General features: G+C 41.6%; 1 protein-coding gene across 1 annotated transcript in view; it reads right to left on the bottom strand.

Moving 5' to 3' along the window:
* The window catches only part of CFAP221 (cilia and flagella associated protein 221), a 115,154-nt gene that overhangs the window by 26,004 nt on the left and 71,257 nt on the right, over window positions 1–17,893 (bottom strand). Inside the window, exons 17-21 of the mRNA XM_007524760.3 lie at window positions 14,717–14,797; window positions 11,986–12,093; window positions 11,764–11,898; window positions 5,118–5,276; window positions 3,029–3,120 (exon numbers count right to left, since the gene is read on the bottom strand). Of these exons, the coding sequence (XP_007524822.1) occupies window positions 3,029–3,120; window positions 5,118–5,276; window positions 11,764–11,898; window positions 11,986–12,093; window positions 14,717–14,797 (575 nt within the window). The remainder of the gene's footprint in view (window positions 1–3,028; window positions 3,121–5,117; window positions 5,277–11,763; window positions 11,899–11,985; window positions 12,094–14,716; window positions 14,798–17,893) is intronic.

Genomic DNA, 17,893 nt, shown 5'->3' on the forward strand with positions numbered 1-17,893 from the left:
TTAATTTATGTAGACTTCATGTTTAATTCATGGTCAAACCAAGCCCAAGGCAATGACATTCTGACTGCTTTTTAAAAGAACAGCTTTGGGGTATTTTACCAAGGACATTGTGGAGGGTGGGTGGGGGGTTGTGGCGGTAGAGAATGTTTTTGTTTAATTTTTCTTTATTATTTATTACCTTATTTTAGATAGAGATAGAAATTGAGAGAGGGGAGAGAGAAAGAGAGAGAGAGTGCTGTAGCACTGTTTCTCTGCTTAAGCTTTCCCCCTGCAGGTGAGGACCAAGGGCTTGAACCTAGATCCTCCTTGTTCACTGTAATGTGTGCATTCAACCAGGTGCACTACCACCTGGCCCCATTCTCATTCCTATTCTTACTCTTCCGTTTCTTTTTCTTCTTCTCCTCCTCCTTCTCTTCCTCCTTCTTTTTCTCTTCCTTTCTTCTCCCTCTCCCCTTTCTCTTTCTTTTTTTTTTTTTTTGTGTGTGGCTTCACTACTTGCCTGACTTTTTCAGATAGATAGGTAGGTAGACAGATAGATAGATAGATAGATAGATAGATAGATAGATAGATAGATAGATAGAGCACAACACCAAAGCTTCCCCAGTGTAGTGGGGGCAGGGCCTGTGTCACAAGCATTGCAAGGCAGGGCCCTCCCAGGTAAGCTCCCTTGCTGACTGTCTTCCTAACTCCTCAGACTGTGCATGCTGACAGTTTGTGGATCCAAGCAACCATCAATACCTATGTTTTCCCTCTGGTTTCTTTAGCCAGGTTTCCTGATTCCATGGGTCATTGCTGAAGGGTCCTCACCCCACAGCAAGATGAGACTGTGACAAGGTGACAGATAGCAGGCCCTTGCCATCTGCTGGCAACAGAGTAATTGCAATGTTTAGTGCCCTGGGGGTGAGGGGACAGAGCTTGTCTTAGCAGAGATGCTGCCAGAGGCTTCACATGATCGCTCTGCTTTAATCCCCAATAGTGGATCTGCGAGGTTGCCACCACCCTCCCGGTTTAACAGACAAGGGAATTACTGTTCAAAGGACTTGAGTCACGAGTTTCTCGCCTAGGGTCTTGGAACGGGTGACACAGTTAGTGAGTAATGGAGGTAGGTGCCAGAGTGTGCATTCTCTCTCCAGCATCCTTGTCTCCCTTTGGCTCTGGAGATTTCAGATTCTAGAAATAGGGAGAGTGAGAGAAAGAGCCCCGCAGTCCTGCTTCACTGCTCATGTAGCTACCCGCCACAAGCAGAGACGTAGGGCTCCAACCCAGGCCCTCACACCTGCCAATGGGCATATTCTACAGTGTTATGCTGCCACTTGGTCCCAAAGATTAAGCTTAACAATTAAGAAATGTTAAAAATTCATCATGGGGGGGGTCAAGTGGTGCCACACCTGGTTGAGTGCACATTTTACAGTGCACAAGAACCCAGGTTCAAGCCCCTGGTCCCCACCTGCAGGGGGGAAGCTTCACAAGTGACAAAGCAGGGCTGCAGGGGTGTGTGTGAGAGAGAGAGTGTGTGTGTGTGTGTGTGCGAGTGTGTGTGTGTGTGTGTGTGTGTGTGTTCCTCTCTCTTCCTTCCCTTTCTTGATTTTTCTCCATCTCATCCTATTTAACTACTACTATTTATTCATTAATGAGAAAGATAGGAGGAGAAAAAGAAGGAACCAGGTATCACTCTGGTAAATGTGCTGCCAGAGACTGAACTCAGGACTTCCTGCTTAAAAGTCCAGTGCTTTATCCACTGTGTCATCTCCTGACCACAAGTAATTATTATTATTATTATTATTATTTATTTATTTATTTATTTATTTTTACCAGAGCACTGCTCAATTCTGGCTTATGGTGGTCCAGGAGATTGAATTTGAGACCTCAGAGCCTCAAGCATAAGAGTCTCTTTCATAGCCACTATGCTGTCTATCCCCACTTGATTTCTCTCCATCTCTACACAGTAAATTAATCAATTAACTAATTAATTAATTAACTAATCATGGTGGCCTGGGAGGTGGCACAATCATAGAGTGCAGGTCTCACAAACACGAGTTCTGGGCTCAATTCCCAGGCAGAGTGATGCTCTGGTTCTCCTGCTGTCTCTGATAAGTACATAAATCTTTAAGATATAAGCACGAGACTATAGTTTATTACAGCTGATTTGGAGACTCAGTAGGGGAAGGGAGGAGCACTGAGGGAAGTCTGGTGGCCTAAGTCCCTATGGTGGAATAAGATGGTGGTCTGGTTGAGGGTGAAAGGTACCGACTTCTGTCTTGGCAACATGTGTGAATGTATCTTTGTGACAACGAAAATCCTGCAAACCAGCCACCTCCTCAATATAGTGATTTTGGAGCTGGAAAAAGAGAGCAAGGCACACAGAGAATATATGCTGAGAATAAACAAAAGATTTATCACGAGTCTTTTAGTTGAATTACATGGAGTAGTTGCACACCTGACATTTTCGGAGTAACATTAGTCCATAGCATTACAGAGGGTTCAGCTATGCCTTATATAATCGTGTCACCATCTGTATCTCTTACATCATGTTTGCCATCAAAAGTCAAGTTTCCATCCTTCAACTTTTCTTTTTATTAATTTATTATTGGATAGAGACAGAAAGAAATTGGGAAGGGAGAGGTAGATAGACAGAGACCTGCAGCCCTGCTTCACTGCTTGCAAAGCTTTCCCCTGCAGGTGGGAGCCAGGGGCTTGAACCTAGGTCCATGAGCACTGGAATCTGTTTACTTAACCAGATATGCCACCACCTGGCCCCCATTCTTCAAGTTTTTGTCATACTGGAGTATGGCTAAGTAGTCACCTAGGACATCCATGTTTTTCATGTATCTTGGCGAAGAAAACTTCAGACTATGAAAGATCAGTTATGTGTCATCGTTTTTCTCTGACCAACAAACGCCATTCGTGCATTGCAAGCATGATTTGACACATTGGCATTTCACTTTTTGGGGGGCTAACAGCCTGTGGAGTCCTTGGGATAAGCACACCTCTCTGTTAGGCGGAGACAGACAGAGGGACTGTGACTCACCGGTGCGTGATCTCGATCTTGCAGTGGTCAATCAGGAGGGAGAGCACCAGGGGCTGGAACTTCCTCCAGTTCATTACTCCGGAGATGAGATCCTGCAATAAAACTTGGTGAGAAGTCCACCAGCCAAGGATGGGCCTGCCAGGTGAGGAGAGTTTAGGGAGGGCTTCCCTTCCAACTGACTGCTTCTTAGCCTTGAATGTTTACTTCCAAAAAATTGTAGATTCCTTAGGTTTAAGTGAATTTTATGAAGCTAAGAGATGGCTACCCTCAGATAAGTGCAGTAAGTCATGCAGTGAGGAATTAAAGCATGGGCAAAGGAAAGTTTTTTTTTGTTGTTGTTTGTTTTGTTTTTATCTTCCTGATAGATACATGAACAAGCTGTCCTGAGGATGGAGGGCAAATAGGCTTTAGGACGTGCTTGGATGACTGCAGTTGTGATGCTACTTGAGCATCCAAAGAGGTTGGGCCTTTTATTATAAGACACTCCAGAAATTTGTGCCAATGCAGGGAGATGCTAAGGAGCCAGATGTCAGGAGACCTCCCGCTCAGCTGATGCGGGGCACTGGCAGAAAATTGGGCTGGAGGGACAGACTGGTTGTGACAGGCTTGTGGGTCAAACTAATAAGCTTGAAGCTGTTCCTGGGGAGTAGGGGCCAGCAAACACTTCCTGAGTGGAAAACTCCATGGTCAAGGGGCCGGGTGGTGGTGCACCTGGTTGAGCACACGTTACAATGTGCAAGAATCTGGCTTTGCGCCCTTGGTCCCCACCTGCAGGGGGAGAGCTTTGCAAAGCAGGGCTGCAGGTGTCTCTCTGTCTCTCTCCCTCTCTATCTCCTTCTCTCTTGATTTCTGGGTGTCTCTATTTAAAAAAAAGATAATTAAAAAACATAAATAAAGAAAACTCTATGGTCAGACCACCATCTAAAGAAGATTTCTAAAGGAGGGCAGACTGATTGTGGTGGACAGTGGGGAGGAGGAGAGGAGCACTCTGAGCTCTTTGAAACAGACTATGGCATCCAGTGATGGTCAGGTGGGGGCTGAGGAAGAGGAGGGAGGTCTGGTCTCCCAGGGTTTATGGCATAGACCAGGGAACAGAAGGGAGTTTGGAAGGTCAGAGAACAGCCCCCAAGAGATGTCCCCAGCTGCTCAGGTCAGGCTGGTGAACTGGGGTGGGTAGTAAGGATGCTTTAGTGCCTCTGCCTTACGGTGCTTTGTCACATCACCTTCTTGGCCATTCTAATTTTTTTTCTTGCCTCAAGGGTTATTGCTGAGGCTCATGCAGGCACTATGAATCCACTGCTCCTGGTGGCTATTTATTTTTCTTCTACTTTATTGAAGAGGGTGAAGAGAAATTGAGAGAGGAGGCAGGTGATAGAGAAGGAGAGAGAAAAATACCTGCAGACCTGCTTTGCTACTTTGTCCCCCCTGCAGGTGGGGAACCAGGGACTTTGCACCCAGGTTCTTGTGAGGTCCTTGCACTTAGTATTATGTGTGCTTAACTGGGTGCTCCACTGCTCTGCGTACCCCCCTCCCACCATTTTGATACTTTTTATAACTGTTGAGGCCAAAGAAAGGGGAGATCAGACCAGCCTGAACTATGCCTGTCATGTGGTCCTTTTTACAGTTAAAATAGGAATAAAACAAGTGTTAGGGTGGTCCAGGAGATGTCACAGTGGATAAAGTATTGGATTCTCATGCAGGAGGTTCAGAGTTCGATCCCTGGCAGCACATGAACCACAGTGATGTCTGGTTCTTTCTCTCCCCTCCTATTTTTCTCATAAATGAATAAATAAAATCTTCTAATAAAAGTATTCAGCATAATTCCATGAAGGAATAAAGAGTGAGAACATTGACAAGGGGTCAGCACACAATCTGCGAGGTGAGAGGTGGGCACAGGAAGTGAAGCTGAGTCTCCCCTCTGCACTTGCTGAGGGCTGGTCTGTGAGTGCTGGGGCCTGCCCTTGTAAGCGTTCTTGGCCAGCAGCTGTGGCTGCAAACCTGAGCTCCATCTATGACTCTCCATCCTTATCCCCTGCCTTTTCCTGCAGCCCAGGGTCAGCTGTGCCCACCATCCTGATGACGGCATTACCGTGTGGTGAAGAAACTGTCTTTGGGTGAGAGGGATGCTGGACCCGCTGTGGCACTCTTTGGTGTACTTGTACTTGGGGTGAGAGCACAGATGATAGTCGATCGAGGTTTCCACATAGGTCAGAGGGCGCATTACAGCAAACAGTCCTGGGTTGGGATTCTGTCAGAGAGAGATTTTCTTTTGTTTACTAGCTTCTGTACCAGGTATAGGACAGGCACCAGCAAACACTTCCCATGGCTCCCACCAGAAACATACTCCGTGTCAGTATGTTTGGGGAAAAAGAGCAGAGATGTCTTCAGATTGGCATATTTTAAATGTCACCGTCATTCATAAATGAATCACTTTCTTGGTCAAAGAGCTCTGTCACATATCATGTGGGAGCAAGTCTGCCTGAGATTAAATGCTCTGAACTTAAAATGGCACAGAGTATTTGTTTCTAAAGTTGATGGCTGGGGAGGTGGGGTTATTGAATAGACAAACTCACTTTAAAAAGCAAATAAGCTTTTGGCCTCGAAAACAAAAATAGCTTCTTATAAACTGCTTTAAAGAGACAGCAAAGAAGAGGGTGACATTTGTATATCAGGAAATGTCAGCAATTAACATTGTTTGGCTAATAGTTTTAATTCAGGAAGGCTCCATTTGGATATAGTATCTGGTTTGAAGGGAGAGCATTGCCATTTATTTATTTATTTTAACTGATTTGCCTCCAGAACCAATGGGGGCACAGAGCAAACAGAGTACAAACATAATAAAATGTAGAGTCTTTTAATATTGCTCTAGGGTTTTCCGCTCTAGTTGAAGAACCACTAAAGTGAGGTTTTATTCTTTTTTTATTTGTATGACATTCAAAAGTTAAAAAACAACAACAACAAAGCTCCACATGACTTATGGAAACCTAATCTCACTCTACAGAAACACATGTCCTGAATAGTCGAAAGGAAACAGGGTACCTATGGACAACTAGTCCCTCACAAGGGAGCCCACAAGGGGGCCCTGGACATGCAAAGGAGAATCTTTCCAACAAATAATCCTGGGAAAATTAGGCTGAAGTGTGCAGAAGACCATACAGAACAGGACCATTTTATGCTACTGGGCACAAAAGTCAACTCAAAATGGATCAAAGGCTTAGATTGTTAAGACTATGAAATAAACCTCACAGAAGATAGTTATTCTGAGAAGCACTCATGTTGTTAATATATCATGAGCTTAGTCATTTTAATTTATTTCTATTTCCTCCAGGGTTATCACTGGGGCTTGGTGCCTATACTATGAATCCACTGTTCCAGTGGCCATTTTTTTAATTTTTATTTTTTTGATAGGACAGAGAGAAATTGAGAGAGGAGGGGAAGACAGAGAGGGAGACACCTGCAGACCTGCTTCACTTCACTTGTGAAGTGACCCCCCACACACAAGTGGTGGGGGACCAGGGGCTTGAACCTGCTCAGCCCCCACGTAGTCTTTTTTATTACTGAAGCTATTTCGTTGTATCCATAGATTAATACCCATTAACCTAATGATGGGCCCTCCCCCCTCAGTTCAAAGCTGCCACAAACATTCTTGCACTAATCTCATGCTTTATTAATCTTGGTAAATACCTAGGAGCAGAATTAATTGCCAAATATTATAGTAAGTGTATATTTACTACTAGTTTTTTAATTTTGTAAGAAACTGTCAGGTTCTTTTGCAAAGTTGTTGTACCATTTTAGATTCTAGCTAGTAATCTGTAAATCTACATATTCATTTTTTAATCTACATATCCTAACCTAAGTACTGGCTTAATCTGCATTTTGCTAGTCATATGTTCTTTTGAACATCTTCCCATGTGCATATTTGCCATCTGTGTATCTTTGCTGAAGTTTCAAGTGCCGGTTAAAATATTTTTCCCATTTTAAGATTGTTTAAAGTTGTTTGTCTTCTTACTACTGAGTTTTGAAAATTCTTTGTATATTTTGGATATAATTCTATCAGACATGTGACTTCTAATCTTTCTGCAAAAAGATACACCATGGGGTTTATCTTTTCATCTTCTTAACAGTCTTTAGAAAAGCACATATTAGGCTGGGGAGATAATAGCACCTTCTGTAGAACAATGGACTTTCATGCCTGAGGCACTGGAGGTCCAGGGTTCAATCCATGACCCTACTATAAACAGAGCTTGGTCTTTTTTTCCTTAACACATCATAAATTCTTAGTTTCAGCAAAGTCAAGTTATTCTATGTTTTTAATACATGAATTGTGGTTTAGGAGTTGTATCTAAGACATTTTTGTTTGACACAAGGTCATGTACAGATGTTCTACCTGTTTTCTGGTTTTAGGTCTTCTATTTAGTTCTATGACCCATTTTAATTAATTTTGTTAACAGCAGGGAGTACAGATTACAGCCTTTTTATTTGGGGCCAGATGGTGGCACACCCAGTTGGGTGCACACATTACCACCTGCAAGGACCTAAGTTCAAGTCCCCAGCCCCCACCTGCAGGGGGGAAGCTTCACAAGTGTGAGGTAGGTTTACAGCAGCCTGCCTTTCTCTCTCCCTCTCCATCTCCACCTCCTCCTCCCTACCTCTACCTCCTCCTCCCTCTCCATCTCCACCTCCTCCTCTCAATTTCTCATAAAACAAAGTGTTTTATTTGTTAGTAAATGAATATCCAAATGTTATAGTACTATTTGTGGAAAAATATTTTTGTTTTTGCTAATGAATTTTCATTGATTTTTGTAAAAAAATCATCTTGATTTCTCTTTGTTTCCATCCAAATACACATAATAAAAACTAAAGAAAGGTTTTAATGGTTTGTGTCTTTCAAGGAACTTCTTCATTAAAGAAAGTTGTCAAACTTACTGGTAAATATTTTCACAATATGAATTCCTGCTTTTTTGATAGCCCTAGAATCTAAAGTGAAGTCACTCTCTCATTCCTGTTACTGTCCCTTCATGTCCTTTATCTCCCCCTCCCCTGACTAGTTAGGTGAGAGGCTCTTTCACTTTGTCAGCCTTTGCAAAGAATCAGCCTTCCTCTATTGTTCTATTTTTAAAAAATATTCATTTATTTATTTATTAATGGATAGAAAGAGAGAGAAATTGAAAGGAGAGGGGCGATAGATAGAGACAGACACCTGCAGCCCTGCTTAACCACTCCTGAAGCCTTCCCCCTGCAGGTGGGGACCAGGGCCTTGAACCTGGGTCCTTGCACACTGTAATGTGTGCACTTAACCAGGTGCACCACTGCCTGGCCCATTTGTTTTTTTTTTTTTTTAACTTTACTAATTTTATTTATTATTTATTTATTTTTTACCAGAACACTGTTCAGTTCTGGCTTATTGTGGAGCTGGGAACTGAACCTGGGATCTTTGGTGCCTCAGTCATGAAAAGTTTTTTCCATAACCACTATGATGTCTCCCTAGCCCTTATTTCATTGATTTCTCTTTTCTGCTTACTTTGTGTTTCACCTGCTTTTTTTTTTTTAGATTTTCAGAATGGTAGCTGAGGACATTCTTTTCTTTGTTTCATTTTTTTTTCTTTATTGGGGGGATTCATGGTTTACAGTCAACAAGTAAAATACAGTAGTTTGTACATGTGTAACATTTCTCAGTTTTCCAAAGCCCCCAGGACATTATTTTCTTTTACTATTTTTTTATTGATTTAATAATGATTGATAAGATTGTAGGGTCAGAGGGGTACAGTTTCACACAATACCCACCACCAGAACTCCGTATCCCATCCCCTCCATTGGAAGCTTTCCTATTCTTTATCCCGCTGGGAGCATAGATCATTATGGGGTACAGAAGGTAAGAGGTCTGGCTTCTGTAATTGCTTCTCTCCTGGACATGGGCATTGGCAGATTGACCTGTACTTCCAGCTGAGGCATTCTTTTCTTTTCTTAACTTTTTTTTTCTTTTCTTTTTTTCCTACAGAGTTATCACTGGGGTTCAGTGCCTGAATCATGAATCCACTGCTCCTGGAGGCTGTTTTTTTCCCCTTTTGTTGCCCTTGTTGTTTTTTTTTCTTGTTGTTGCAGTTATTATTATTGTTGTTATTGATGCCATTATTGTTGGATAGGACAGAGAGAAATGGAGAGAGGAGGAGAAGACAGAGAGGAGGAGAGAAAGATAGACACCTGAAGACACACTTCATTACTTGTGGAGCGAGCCCCCTGCAGGTGGGGAGCCGGGGACTCGAACTGGGATCCTTATGCTGGTCCTTGTGCTTAACCCACTGTACTACCACCTGGGTCCTGAGACATTATTTTCTAAAGCAGGTGTATAACATTATAAATTTCCTACACAGATTTTTTTCCCCTGTATTTTAATTTCTTTTTCATTTTGCTTGTTGGCTATTTTAAAGTAATACAATTTACTTATTTTTGGAAGATTTAAAAATATTTTTATGCTACTCATTTCTGATTTAATTCCACTAAAGCCAGAAAAAATTAGAATTGGGTCATATATTTCAGTTTTATTTAGTCTCATTTTATGATTCAAAATATGACCTACCTTGGCAAATATCCTGCATAAACGTGAATGGACTCTGAATTGTATTGACTTTGTTGAATCAAGTCTTCTAGCATTATCAACTGGGTCAAGATGACTGATAGTGGTAGCTAATCCTTCATTATCACTAGTGGCTTTCTGTTTACTTTTTTCTATAGATTATTGAGGGAGAGGTGTTGGAATCACTAACTACAATTGCACATTTGTCTATTATTTTCCTTTATATTTCGAGTCATTTTTGTCTCATGTATTCTGATATTGAAGTTCTGGTATTAGGTGAATAAATGGGATTATTACAAACTTTTGATTAAGCCTCCTCAGACTTTGTTTCTATTCTATATATACGACGCATTGTCTATGTATTTGTGGAAGAAGTTAATAAGTTAATAACAGTTTCCAATGAAGGACAGCAACAGTAAATCCCTTCAATGTCTTCAGACCAGTTTTCTCATGTTGTGAATGATGAGGCAGTGGCAGTGAGTAGGTCTGGGACACAAGGGGCTACAGCATGGTTTTCAAACCGCAGGGACCCCTTTTTCGGAGACTGCTCTGAAGAAACTGCTGGTCTTGGAAGGACCTCCTGTCCCATGACCACCCTAGGAACTAGGACCTTCTATACTTTACAGCCTGCCTTTTTACATAAAATGACAGTTCATACAGAGGAAGGTCCTATGCTAACTGAAATTTAAAAATTATCAGTTAAATGACTTGTGAGATTATCCCAGCTCTAAGTGTCAGTGTCTCTGAGGAACACTTGTTTGTACCAATGCAACTATGAATATTTGCCAATTCATGGCCCAGAAACAAACATCACATCTTTCCATAGGAAAGCAGCATAATTCAGAAGAGGAGTTTCCTGGCAAACAACCAAGAAACAGGCAGCTTTCTCTGTCAGCTTGTCCACTGACTGACAGACTGACTGACTGGGGATGTCAGCACCTGTGTCTACATTAGAGATACTTTCATTTGGAGATTTTCAAAAAGATTTCCCCGAGTGCATCTGAAGTTCTTAAGTGTGTGTGCGTGCATACTTATTTAAGAGTAAAAGACCAAAAATTTGGGCAAATATTGTGGCCTTTCACTGATAATTTCATCATTGCATAAAATGTCATCAGATTTCCTGTCTGGATTTTGCTCATTTAGGGTTGGGGTAGCTAGAAATATAAAGGTAGAAAAGGAATCCAACCTCATGGGGGCAGGTTAATTAAGCAAGGTATGGGCCAGGGGAGGAACGTCCACAGAGTTTAGCAGGGACGTAAGTAGGGCAGAACTGAAGGGTAGACTGTGGCTTTATTATTGGCCCCATCGTTATCAGAAGCTTAAATTTAATTTGGTAGAAGATGGGAAGTCAGCGAAGGAAGCTGAGCATGGTTAGAGTGTGCTTCACAGAGGTTCATCAAGTATGACCACAAAAACAAACAGAAATCTGGAAGGCAGAGGTGAGCATGGTGTCCAAAGGTAAAGTAAAGAATCACCAATGCCCTTACTTCAGAGTGATTATACTTATTTTATCAAATGTACATAAAGAATATAATTAGAAGATAGCATAAAGTTATTAGCATAAAAATGTTGGGGGGAAGGGGAGTAGCATAGTGATTATGCAAAGAGATTTTCATGCCTAAGGTTCCAAGGTCTCAGGTTCAATCCCTTACACTACCATAACTTAGAGCTGAGCAGTGCTCTCTCTCTTTCTCTCTCTCTCTCTCTCTCTCTCTCTATATATATATATATATATATATATATACACATATATACATGTATATATATATAATGTTGGTGGGGCTGGGAAAGCAGCATAATGATTATGTAAGACTCTCCTACCTGAGAATCAGTCCCCAGCACCACAATAAGCCACAGCTAAGCAGTGCTCTGGTCTCAGTCTCTCTCTCTCTCCCCTCATTAAAATAAAACAAATAAAACAATTTTGAAATGTTGAAATTACTAGAATATAGAAACACTGAAGTTTTTTAGCAATAGCAGCTGGCAGGCAATACTAAAGGTGAGATACTATTTAGCGCTTGCTATTCCAAAGAGGGAAAAATCCCCCCAAAAGAAATAAAAAAAAAAGAGGAAAAAATCCTCAAATGTTTTTGTTTTCTTAGAAAGCAACTATGGAAATAAAGGAGCTCAGAACACAGAACTTCTGCCAGTTGTCACTTACAAAAACATAAAGCGGATCATAGTTGGGAGCTTTGGTTAAGGCCTCTGGTGGCTTCATGTTCAAGACTGAGGTCTTGCTAGGGAGCTGAGGTGTGGCATCCTGCTTTGCCAAGGTGATGATGGTAGTGGCTTCATCCTGTGGCAGGACCGAGAGCAGTGTTAAACTTGATGTCAGGACAAGAGGGAATGGGGAAAGGGATCCTCACGGGAGGGGATGTGTTACCTCAGCTCCTTGCTTCAAGGCTCGAGCCAGCTTTTGAGGTCTGTAATTGGTTGAAGACTTCTGGATGGAGAATGGCTGATAGCCCTTAAGTTTGTACACCTGAGGAATCTGAGTGTGAAGAAAACAGCCAATGGATTCTCTTCAAGGGCCTATTACCACATAGTGTGATTTGCTTCTCAACAGCATGTCTGAGCTGCCTGGTTGGTAAAAAGCAAACAACTGCCACCTTATAACCAGCAAGTGGTGCAGTGATTAGTTTTGATCAGCACTGGAGAGGTGGGAGCCCAAAAGCCCAGTTCTGGCTCTCACGACAATGGCTTGACTTTATAAACTAACCAAACGTTGGTTTGGTAATTGAAAATATTTGTACTTCAAAAAACCAGAAGGGGTCATAAACCTTTAAAAAGTTAACTTCTGATCATGTTATGTTTTTTTCCCCCTTGGTTTCTAATATATGTACTTCAGTTAACTTCATGTACATATAACATATGATATATGCAAAACAAGGGTTCTGGTTTCCATAAATCAGATTAAAATAAGAGAACCATACACCACACATACTAGAAAATAACAGTTTAAAAACACAATGTACTGACTATTTCTGGAGGTGCGGTCACAGAGTAACAGAGTCACTCCTCTGTACAACTAGAAAAGTCAACAATTAAATTACCTGAAACCTCATCAGATCACAGCTGGGACTTCTGAAGAAACTCACTTAGCCACAGGTGGGTGCAGGTATCAGTGGCCAGTGGGCAGAAAAGGAAAGAGGGAAAGATTATAAAGGCAGAGGCAGTCATTTGTGCCAGCAGCCAGCACCATTTTGGTGGCGCTACAGTGGAGCACAGGGCAGGCTGCAGGAAAGGGAGGGATTTCTGGTTACTTAAACTGTGATGTTTGGGCATCAGGATATTGATGCCTGCTTGCAAGGGCTCTTCAGTTTATCAGGTAAAACTTGGATGAGAACTAAAGCCATGAGGTCTATTCCAGGCTCATGCAGCCGACCTAAAATAAGTCCTGTCTATTTTCTGAGCACTCAGAATAAAGAAGTTCTTCCATGATATTAATTTCCAGAGACTGGTGTACAGACGGAAACATGGCACTGAGACCCTATATTGTTGTCACAGGTATTAAATCTGACTGGGTGATATATGGTAGACTCTCCCTTTCTCCTCTGCCACCCAAGATCTATAAATAGGGAAATTTAGCACCATAGACACAGTGCCACCTGCTGGCTCAACAACAGAAACCACACTCAATGCACAAGCTACTGTAGATACGACAGAAGATCAGATGTACATAGGAGGGCTGGAAAAAGTGTCAGAGATAGAATTTAGAAAACTCCTTGAAAAGGCAATTCAAGAATGGAACCTTAACATGCAGAAACATACTCAAGAACTGAGAGATTTTATCAAAGAGCTACAAAACATAAAAGAAAAACTCCAAACAAAATTTGCTGAAAGGTTGGAAATCATGGAAGAACAATTCCAAACAGTTATAGGCTGCGAAGGATACTTCCTAGCATGCTGAGGAAGTAGACTCAATTTTGAAGGCATACTGTTAGGGCTAGGTCACAGGACTAACACACACTGTGAATTCAAAGATGCTGGGAAGGGAAAGATTAGGAGAAATGAAGCAGTGCTCCATGAAATAGAAGACTCCAACAGAAAAGTTAATGTGGGAATTATTGGAATCGCTGAGGGAGAAGAGAGCAAGAGAGGAGGAGAAAACATACTTAAAGAAATCATAACAAAAATGTTCACATCTGGGCAATGTTGAGAACATAGGCATACATGAAGCTGAGTGAACATCCAAGTTTCTGAATCTAAATTGACCTACACCAAGACACACCACTGTAAAACTACAACAAGAAAAAGCAAAGACAAAGAAAAAATATTATAGGCTGGTAGGGAAAGTAAGTAGCTCATATATAAAAGCAGGGCTATCAGACTTTCAGCATATTTTATAGCACAGACATGTAGCCAAGGAGGGAATGTGGAGTGACATATTCTAAGTATTAAGAGATAAGAAATGCCTATCACAAATGCTCGACCACTCTAAACTATCTTTCAAATATGAGAGAGAAGTAAAAGTCTTCTCAAACATACAGAAGCTAAAGGAATTTGCCATTACCAATACTGCCTTGCAAGAGTTATTGAAAGGCTTCCTATATGAAAAGAAACAAAGGAATTCAAGCTCTAAGCTGGGTGATCAGACGTAGGATAGAACCAGGAACACAAACAATAGCAATAGGAAAGAAGAAAGAGATAGCAAAAGGGGAGGACAAAACAGACAAAGTAGTAGGATCAAATGTTGGTGAATCAAGACCAACTTATAATAAAAATAAGGTAAACAAGATACTATGAAGGAAGTGAAAGATAAATACTGGATGGTTTTGCTCATATGTGAAATATAGGGAATTGAAATACTTGAACTTATAAAAAAAAGTGATCAAACTGTCTCTATCTTAAAAACTTTGAGAGTACTATGGTATTGTGTGTGTGTGTGTCTGTGTGTGTATCTGTGTGTGTGTGTGTGTGTGTTGGAACTATACACCTGGAATTTTATAATCTTGTGAAAAATTATTAAATCATTAAAGTACAAAATAAATAAAAACAGTGTGCTACACTATACTCTGTAATAGAACAAAGCTAATGATAAAGTTCAAATTCACTGATATTTTGTTCACTGCATAGGAAAATCCAATGAACTAATCAGATGAAAGAGTTCTGACCTGTAGTTTGAAGAAGGAAAAACTTTGCTTGATTTGAATTTCTGGAGCTTTCACTGGGACTGGTCCAAGACCATCAGGAGCCTATAATGTGAAAGACACAATCAGCAATGAAAAAGGGGGCTCTGTTTCTCTTTCCAGACACTCTGAATGCTAAAGGAGCTGCTCTACTCTCAAAGTGACCCCACTCCACCCTGTGACCATGGCACTATGTGATATGGATGCAGGGCATGAAGACAGCACTGGCCAGTCCCAAGTCCTGTCTCTTACTGAATGGAATTCTTTCTTTCTTTCTTTTTTTTTTTTTTTTTTTCCCTCCAGGGTTATTGCTGGGCTCGGTGCCTGCACCATGAATCCACCGCTCCTGGAGGCCATTTTTTCCCCCTTTTGTTGCCCTTGTTGTTGTAGTCTCCTTGTGGTTATTATTATTGCCACTGTTGATGTTGTTTGTTGTTGGATAGGACAGAGAGAAATGGAGAAAGGAGGGGAAGACAGAGAGGGGAGAGAAAGATAGACACCTGCAGACCTGCTTCACCGCCTGTGAAGCGACTCCCCTGCAGGTGGGAAGCCAGGGGCTCGAACCGGGATCCTTACGCTGGTCCCTGCGCTTTGCACCACATGCGCTTAACCCATTGCGCCACCACCTGACCCCCATGAAATTCTTTCTGTTTTCTACTGTTGGAGGGGCTAAGAAGGACTTAGCTGCTAGGAGACTGGTTGATAAGAAGAGCCCTAGAGGTTCGGCCTACTTCAGGAGTTGAATGGGATCGCCTCATTCAAGGTTATGTGCCTTGCTAGACAGCCCACTTCCTAGCACTGGCTGAGTCCTTAACAGGTTGAAGCAAAGGTATGATCTTAGTCCTCTCATCCTGTCTTAACTCCAGAGCTTCATGAACTCAGCTGAGGGTTTTGTTCAGAAGGATTCTAGTCCTATTTCTCGCTGTCGATTCTTACTCTTTGGCACTTCCCTTCCACAGGTGCTATAGGGAAAACACTACCCAATATATTTCTTGCCTGATAATGTCTCAGACATCCAGAAGAGATGGAATCTGACCTGTCACATTACATTCAACAAATCCTGTGTCTTACCTAAGCTAAGCTGCCGTTTATAATACCAATGTCAACATATCATTAATTATTTAAGACCTCTCCCAATTTCAAAGATGCTAAATACTAAAAATAAAGGTGATTTTAGATTCCATTATCTTTTTAAATCTTTATTTATTGAGTAGAGACAACCAGAAATCAAGAAGGAGGGGATGATAGAGAGGAAGAGAGATAGACACCTGTAGCCCTGCTTCACCACTTGCAAAGCTTTCCCCCTGCAGGTGGGGACTGGGGGCTTGAACTCGGGTCCTTGAGCATTGTAACACGTGCGCTCAACCAGATGCGCCACCACTGGCCCCTTAAAAGTGATTTTAGGATTGAAGAGGTATAGCATTTATGGAATGAATTTTAAAATTTCTTCATAAATGGGAATTTTGAGCATTCTGGTTTTCATCAATCTTGAACAGTAGGAAATCTTAAAAAAAATTTTTTTTACTATCTTTATTTATTGGCTAGAGACAGCCAGATATTGAGAGGGAAGAGAGACAGACGCCTGCAACACTGCTTGACTACTTGAAAAGCTTTCCTCCTGCAGGTGGGGGACCAGGGGTTTGAACTGGTGTTCTTGCTTATTGTAACAAGTATGCTCAACCAGGTGTGCCAACACCTGGCACCAGGAAGTCTTTGTAGAATCAACTGAAACACTAAATTAAAAACTTTTTTTAACTATTCAAAAGTGATGAGGCAGTTAGATGGAGTGTAGAGATGAGGAAAAAAAAGAGTAGTCAGACTTCAACCTGTCTCTAGGATTCTGTGAGAACTCCAGCGCTCACTAGTGGGTGGTGGTGAGTGTGTTGAGGAACGATGCCCCTATAATCTTATAAACCACCATTAAATCATTAATAAAAGTAGAAATACCAAAAAATGATGAGATGGATCTCACAGTAGTGACCATCTCTTCATCCCTACAACCTTTTCCAGTCTAACAACAGCAATTATTATTGTTCTTTAATTATTAAGTATTGTTCTTGATATTCATGCAGATGCTGAAAATCATCTGCATGAATTATTTCCATCTTTTCACTGTGTAATGCAGAAAGCACATGAAATTTTTTAAAACGCAGTTCTGTGATTCTTCAGTTAATTAGCCTGTAACACTTAACAAATATTCCAGGGTGTGAAGAAAAAGTTCATGTTTTAAAAGTCAAAAATAGTTTTATAATGCCCTTTCAATATCAAGCTGTAATTGCTACGACAACCTTTTATTACTAGCTAGATATACACGGTTTCCTCCTCATCTATACGGTGGCAGGCTTGTCACATAGATTTACTGAAGATTGAATTAACTGATACAAACAAAGCCTTTAAGACTTAGGCACTGCCTGACTCATGGCTAGTGTAATATAAGAGTTAGCAATTATTTGTTTGAAAACCCATTCTTGTGCCCATAAGGTAAAAAAAGAGGGAGAACTGTGAGTTTGATGGTAGACCTTGGGGCTACATTTCCTCATTAACTGGACTAGGTCACAGGACTAACCTTCTCTGGCCTCAGCTCACACAGCAGGGGGGCTTAACTAGTAACACTTGTCTCTCCACACCAGGTAAGACAAGAACCTCTCTCCCTCCCTTCTTTCCTTCCTTACTTTTTTTTTTTTTTTTTTGCCTCCATAGTTATCACTGGGGCTCAGTGCCTGAACTACGAATCCACTGCTCCTGGAGGCCATTTTCCCCATTTTTGTTGCCCTTGTTGTTGTTATTGTTATTGTTGTCATTGCTGTTGTTGTTGTTGGATAGGACAGAGAGAAATCAAGAGAGGAGGGGAAGACAGAAAGGGGAAAGAAAGATAGACAGCTGCAGAGCTGCTTTACCACTTGTAAGGCAACCCACCCCCGTAGGTGGGGAGCTAGGGGGCTCAAACCAGGATCCTTGTGACGGCGCGTGTCCTTCACACAAGGTATGCTTAACCCGCTGTGCTACTGCCTGCCCCACGTCCCCCCCCCCCCTTTTTCTCTTTTTTTATCAGAGCAATGCTCAGCTCTGGCTTATGGTGGTACAGGGGACTGAACCTGGGACTTCAGAGACTCAGGCATGAAAGTCTTTTTGCCTAACCATTATGCTATCTACCCCCACCCT

Source organism: Erinaceus europaeus, chromosome 18 (assembly GCF_950295315.1).
Source record: "Erinaceus europaeus chromosome 18, mEriEur2.1, whole genome shotgun sequence".
Classification (NCBI taxonomy): domain Eukaryota; kingdom Metazoa; phylum Chordata; class Mammalia; order Eulipotyphla; family Erinaceidae; genus Erinaceus; species Erinaceus europaeus.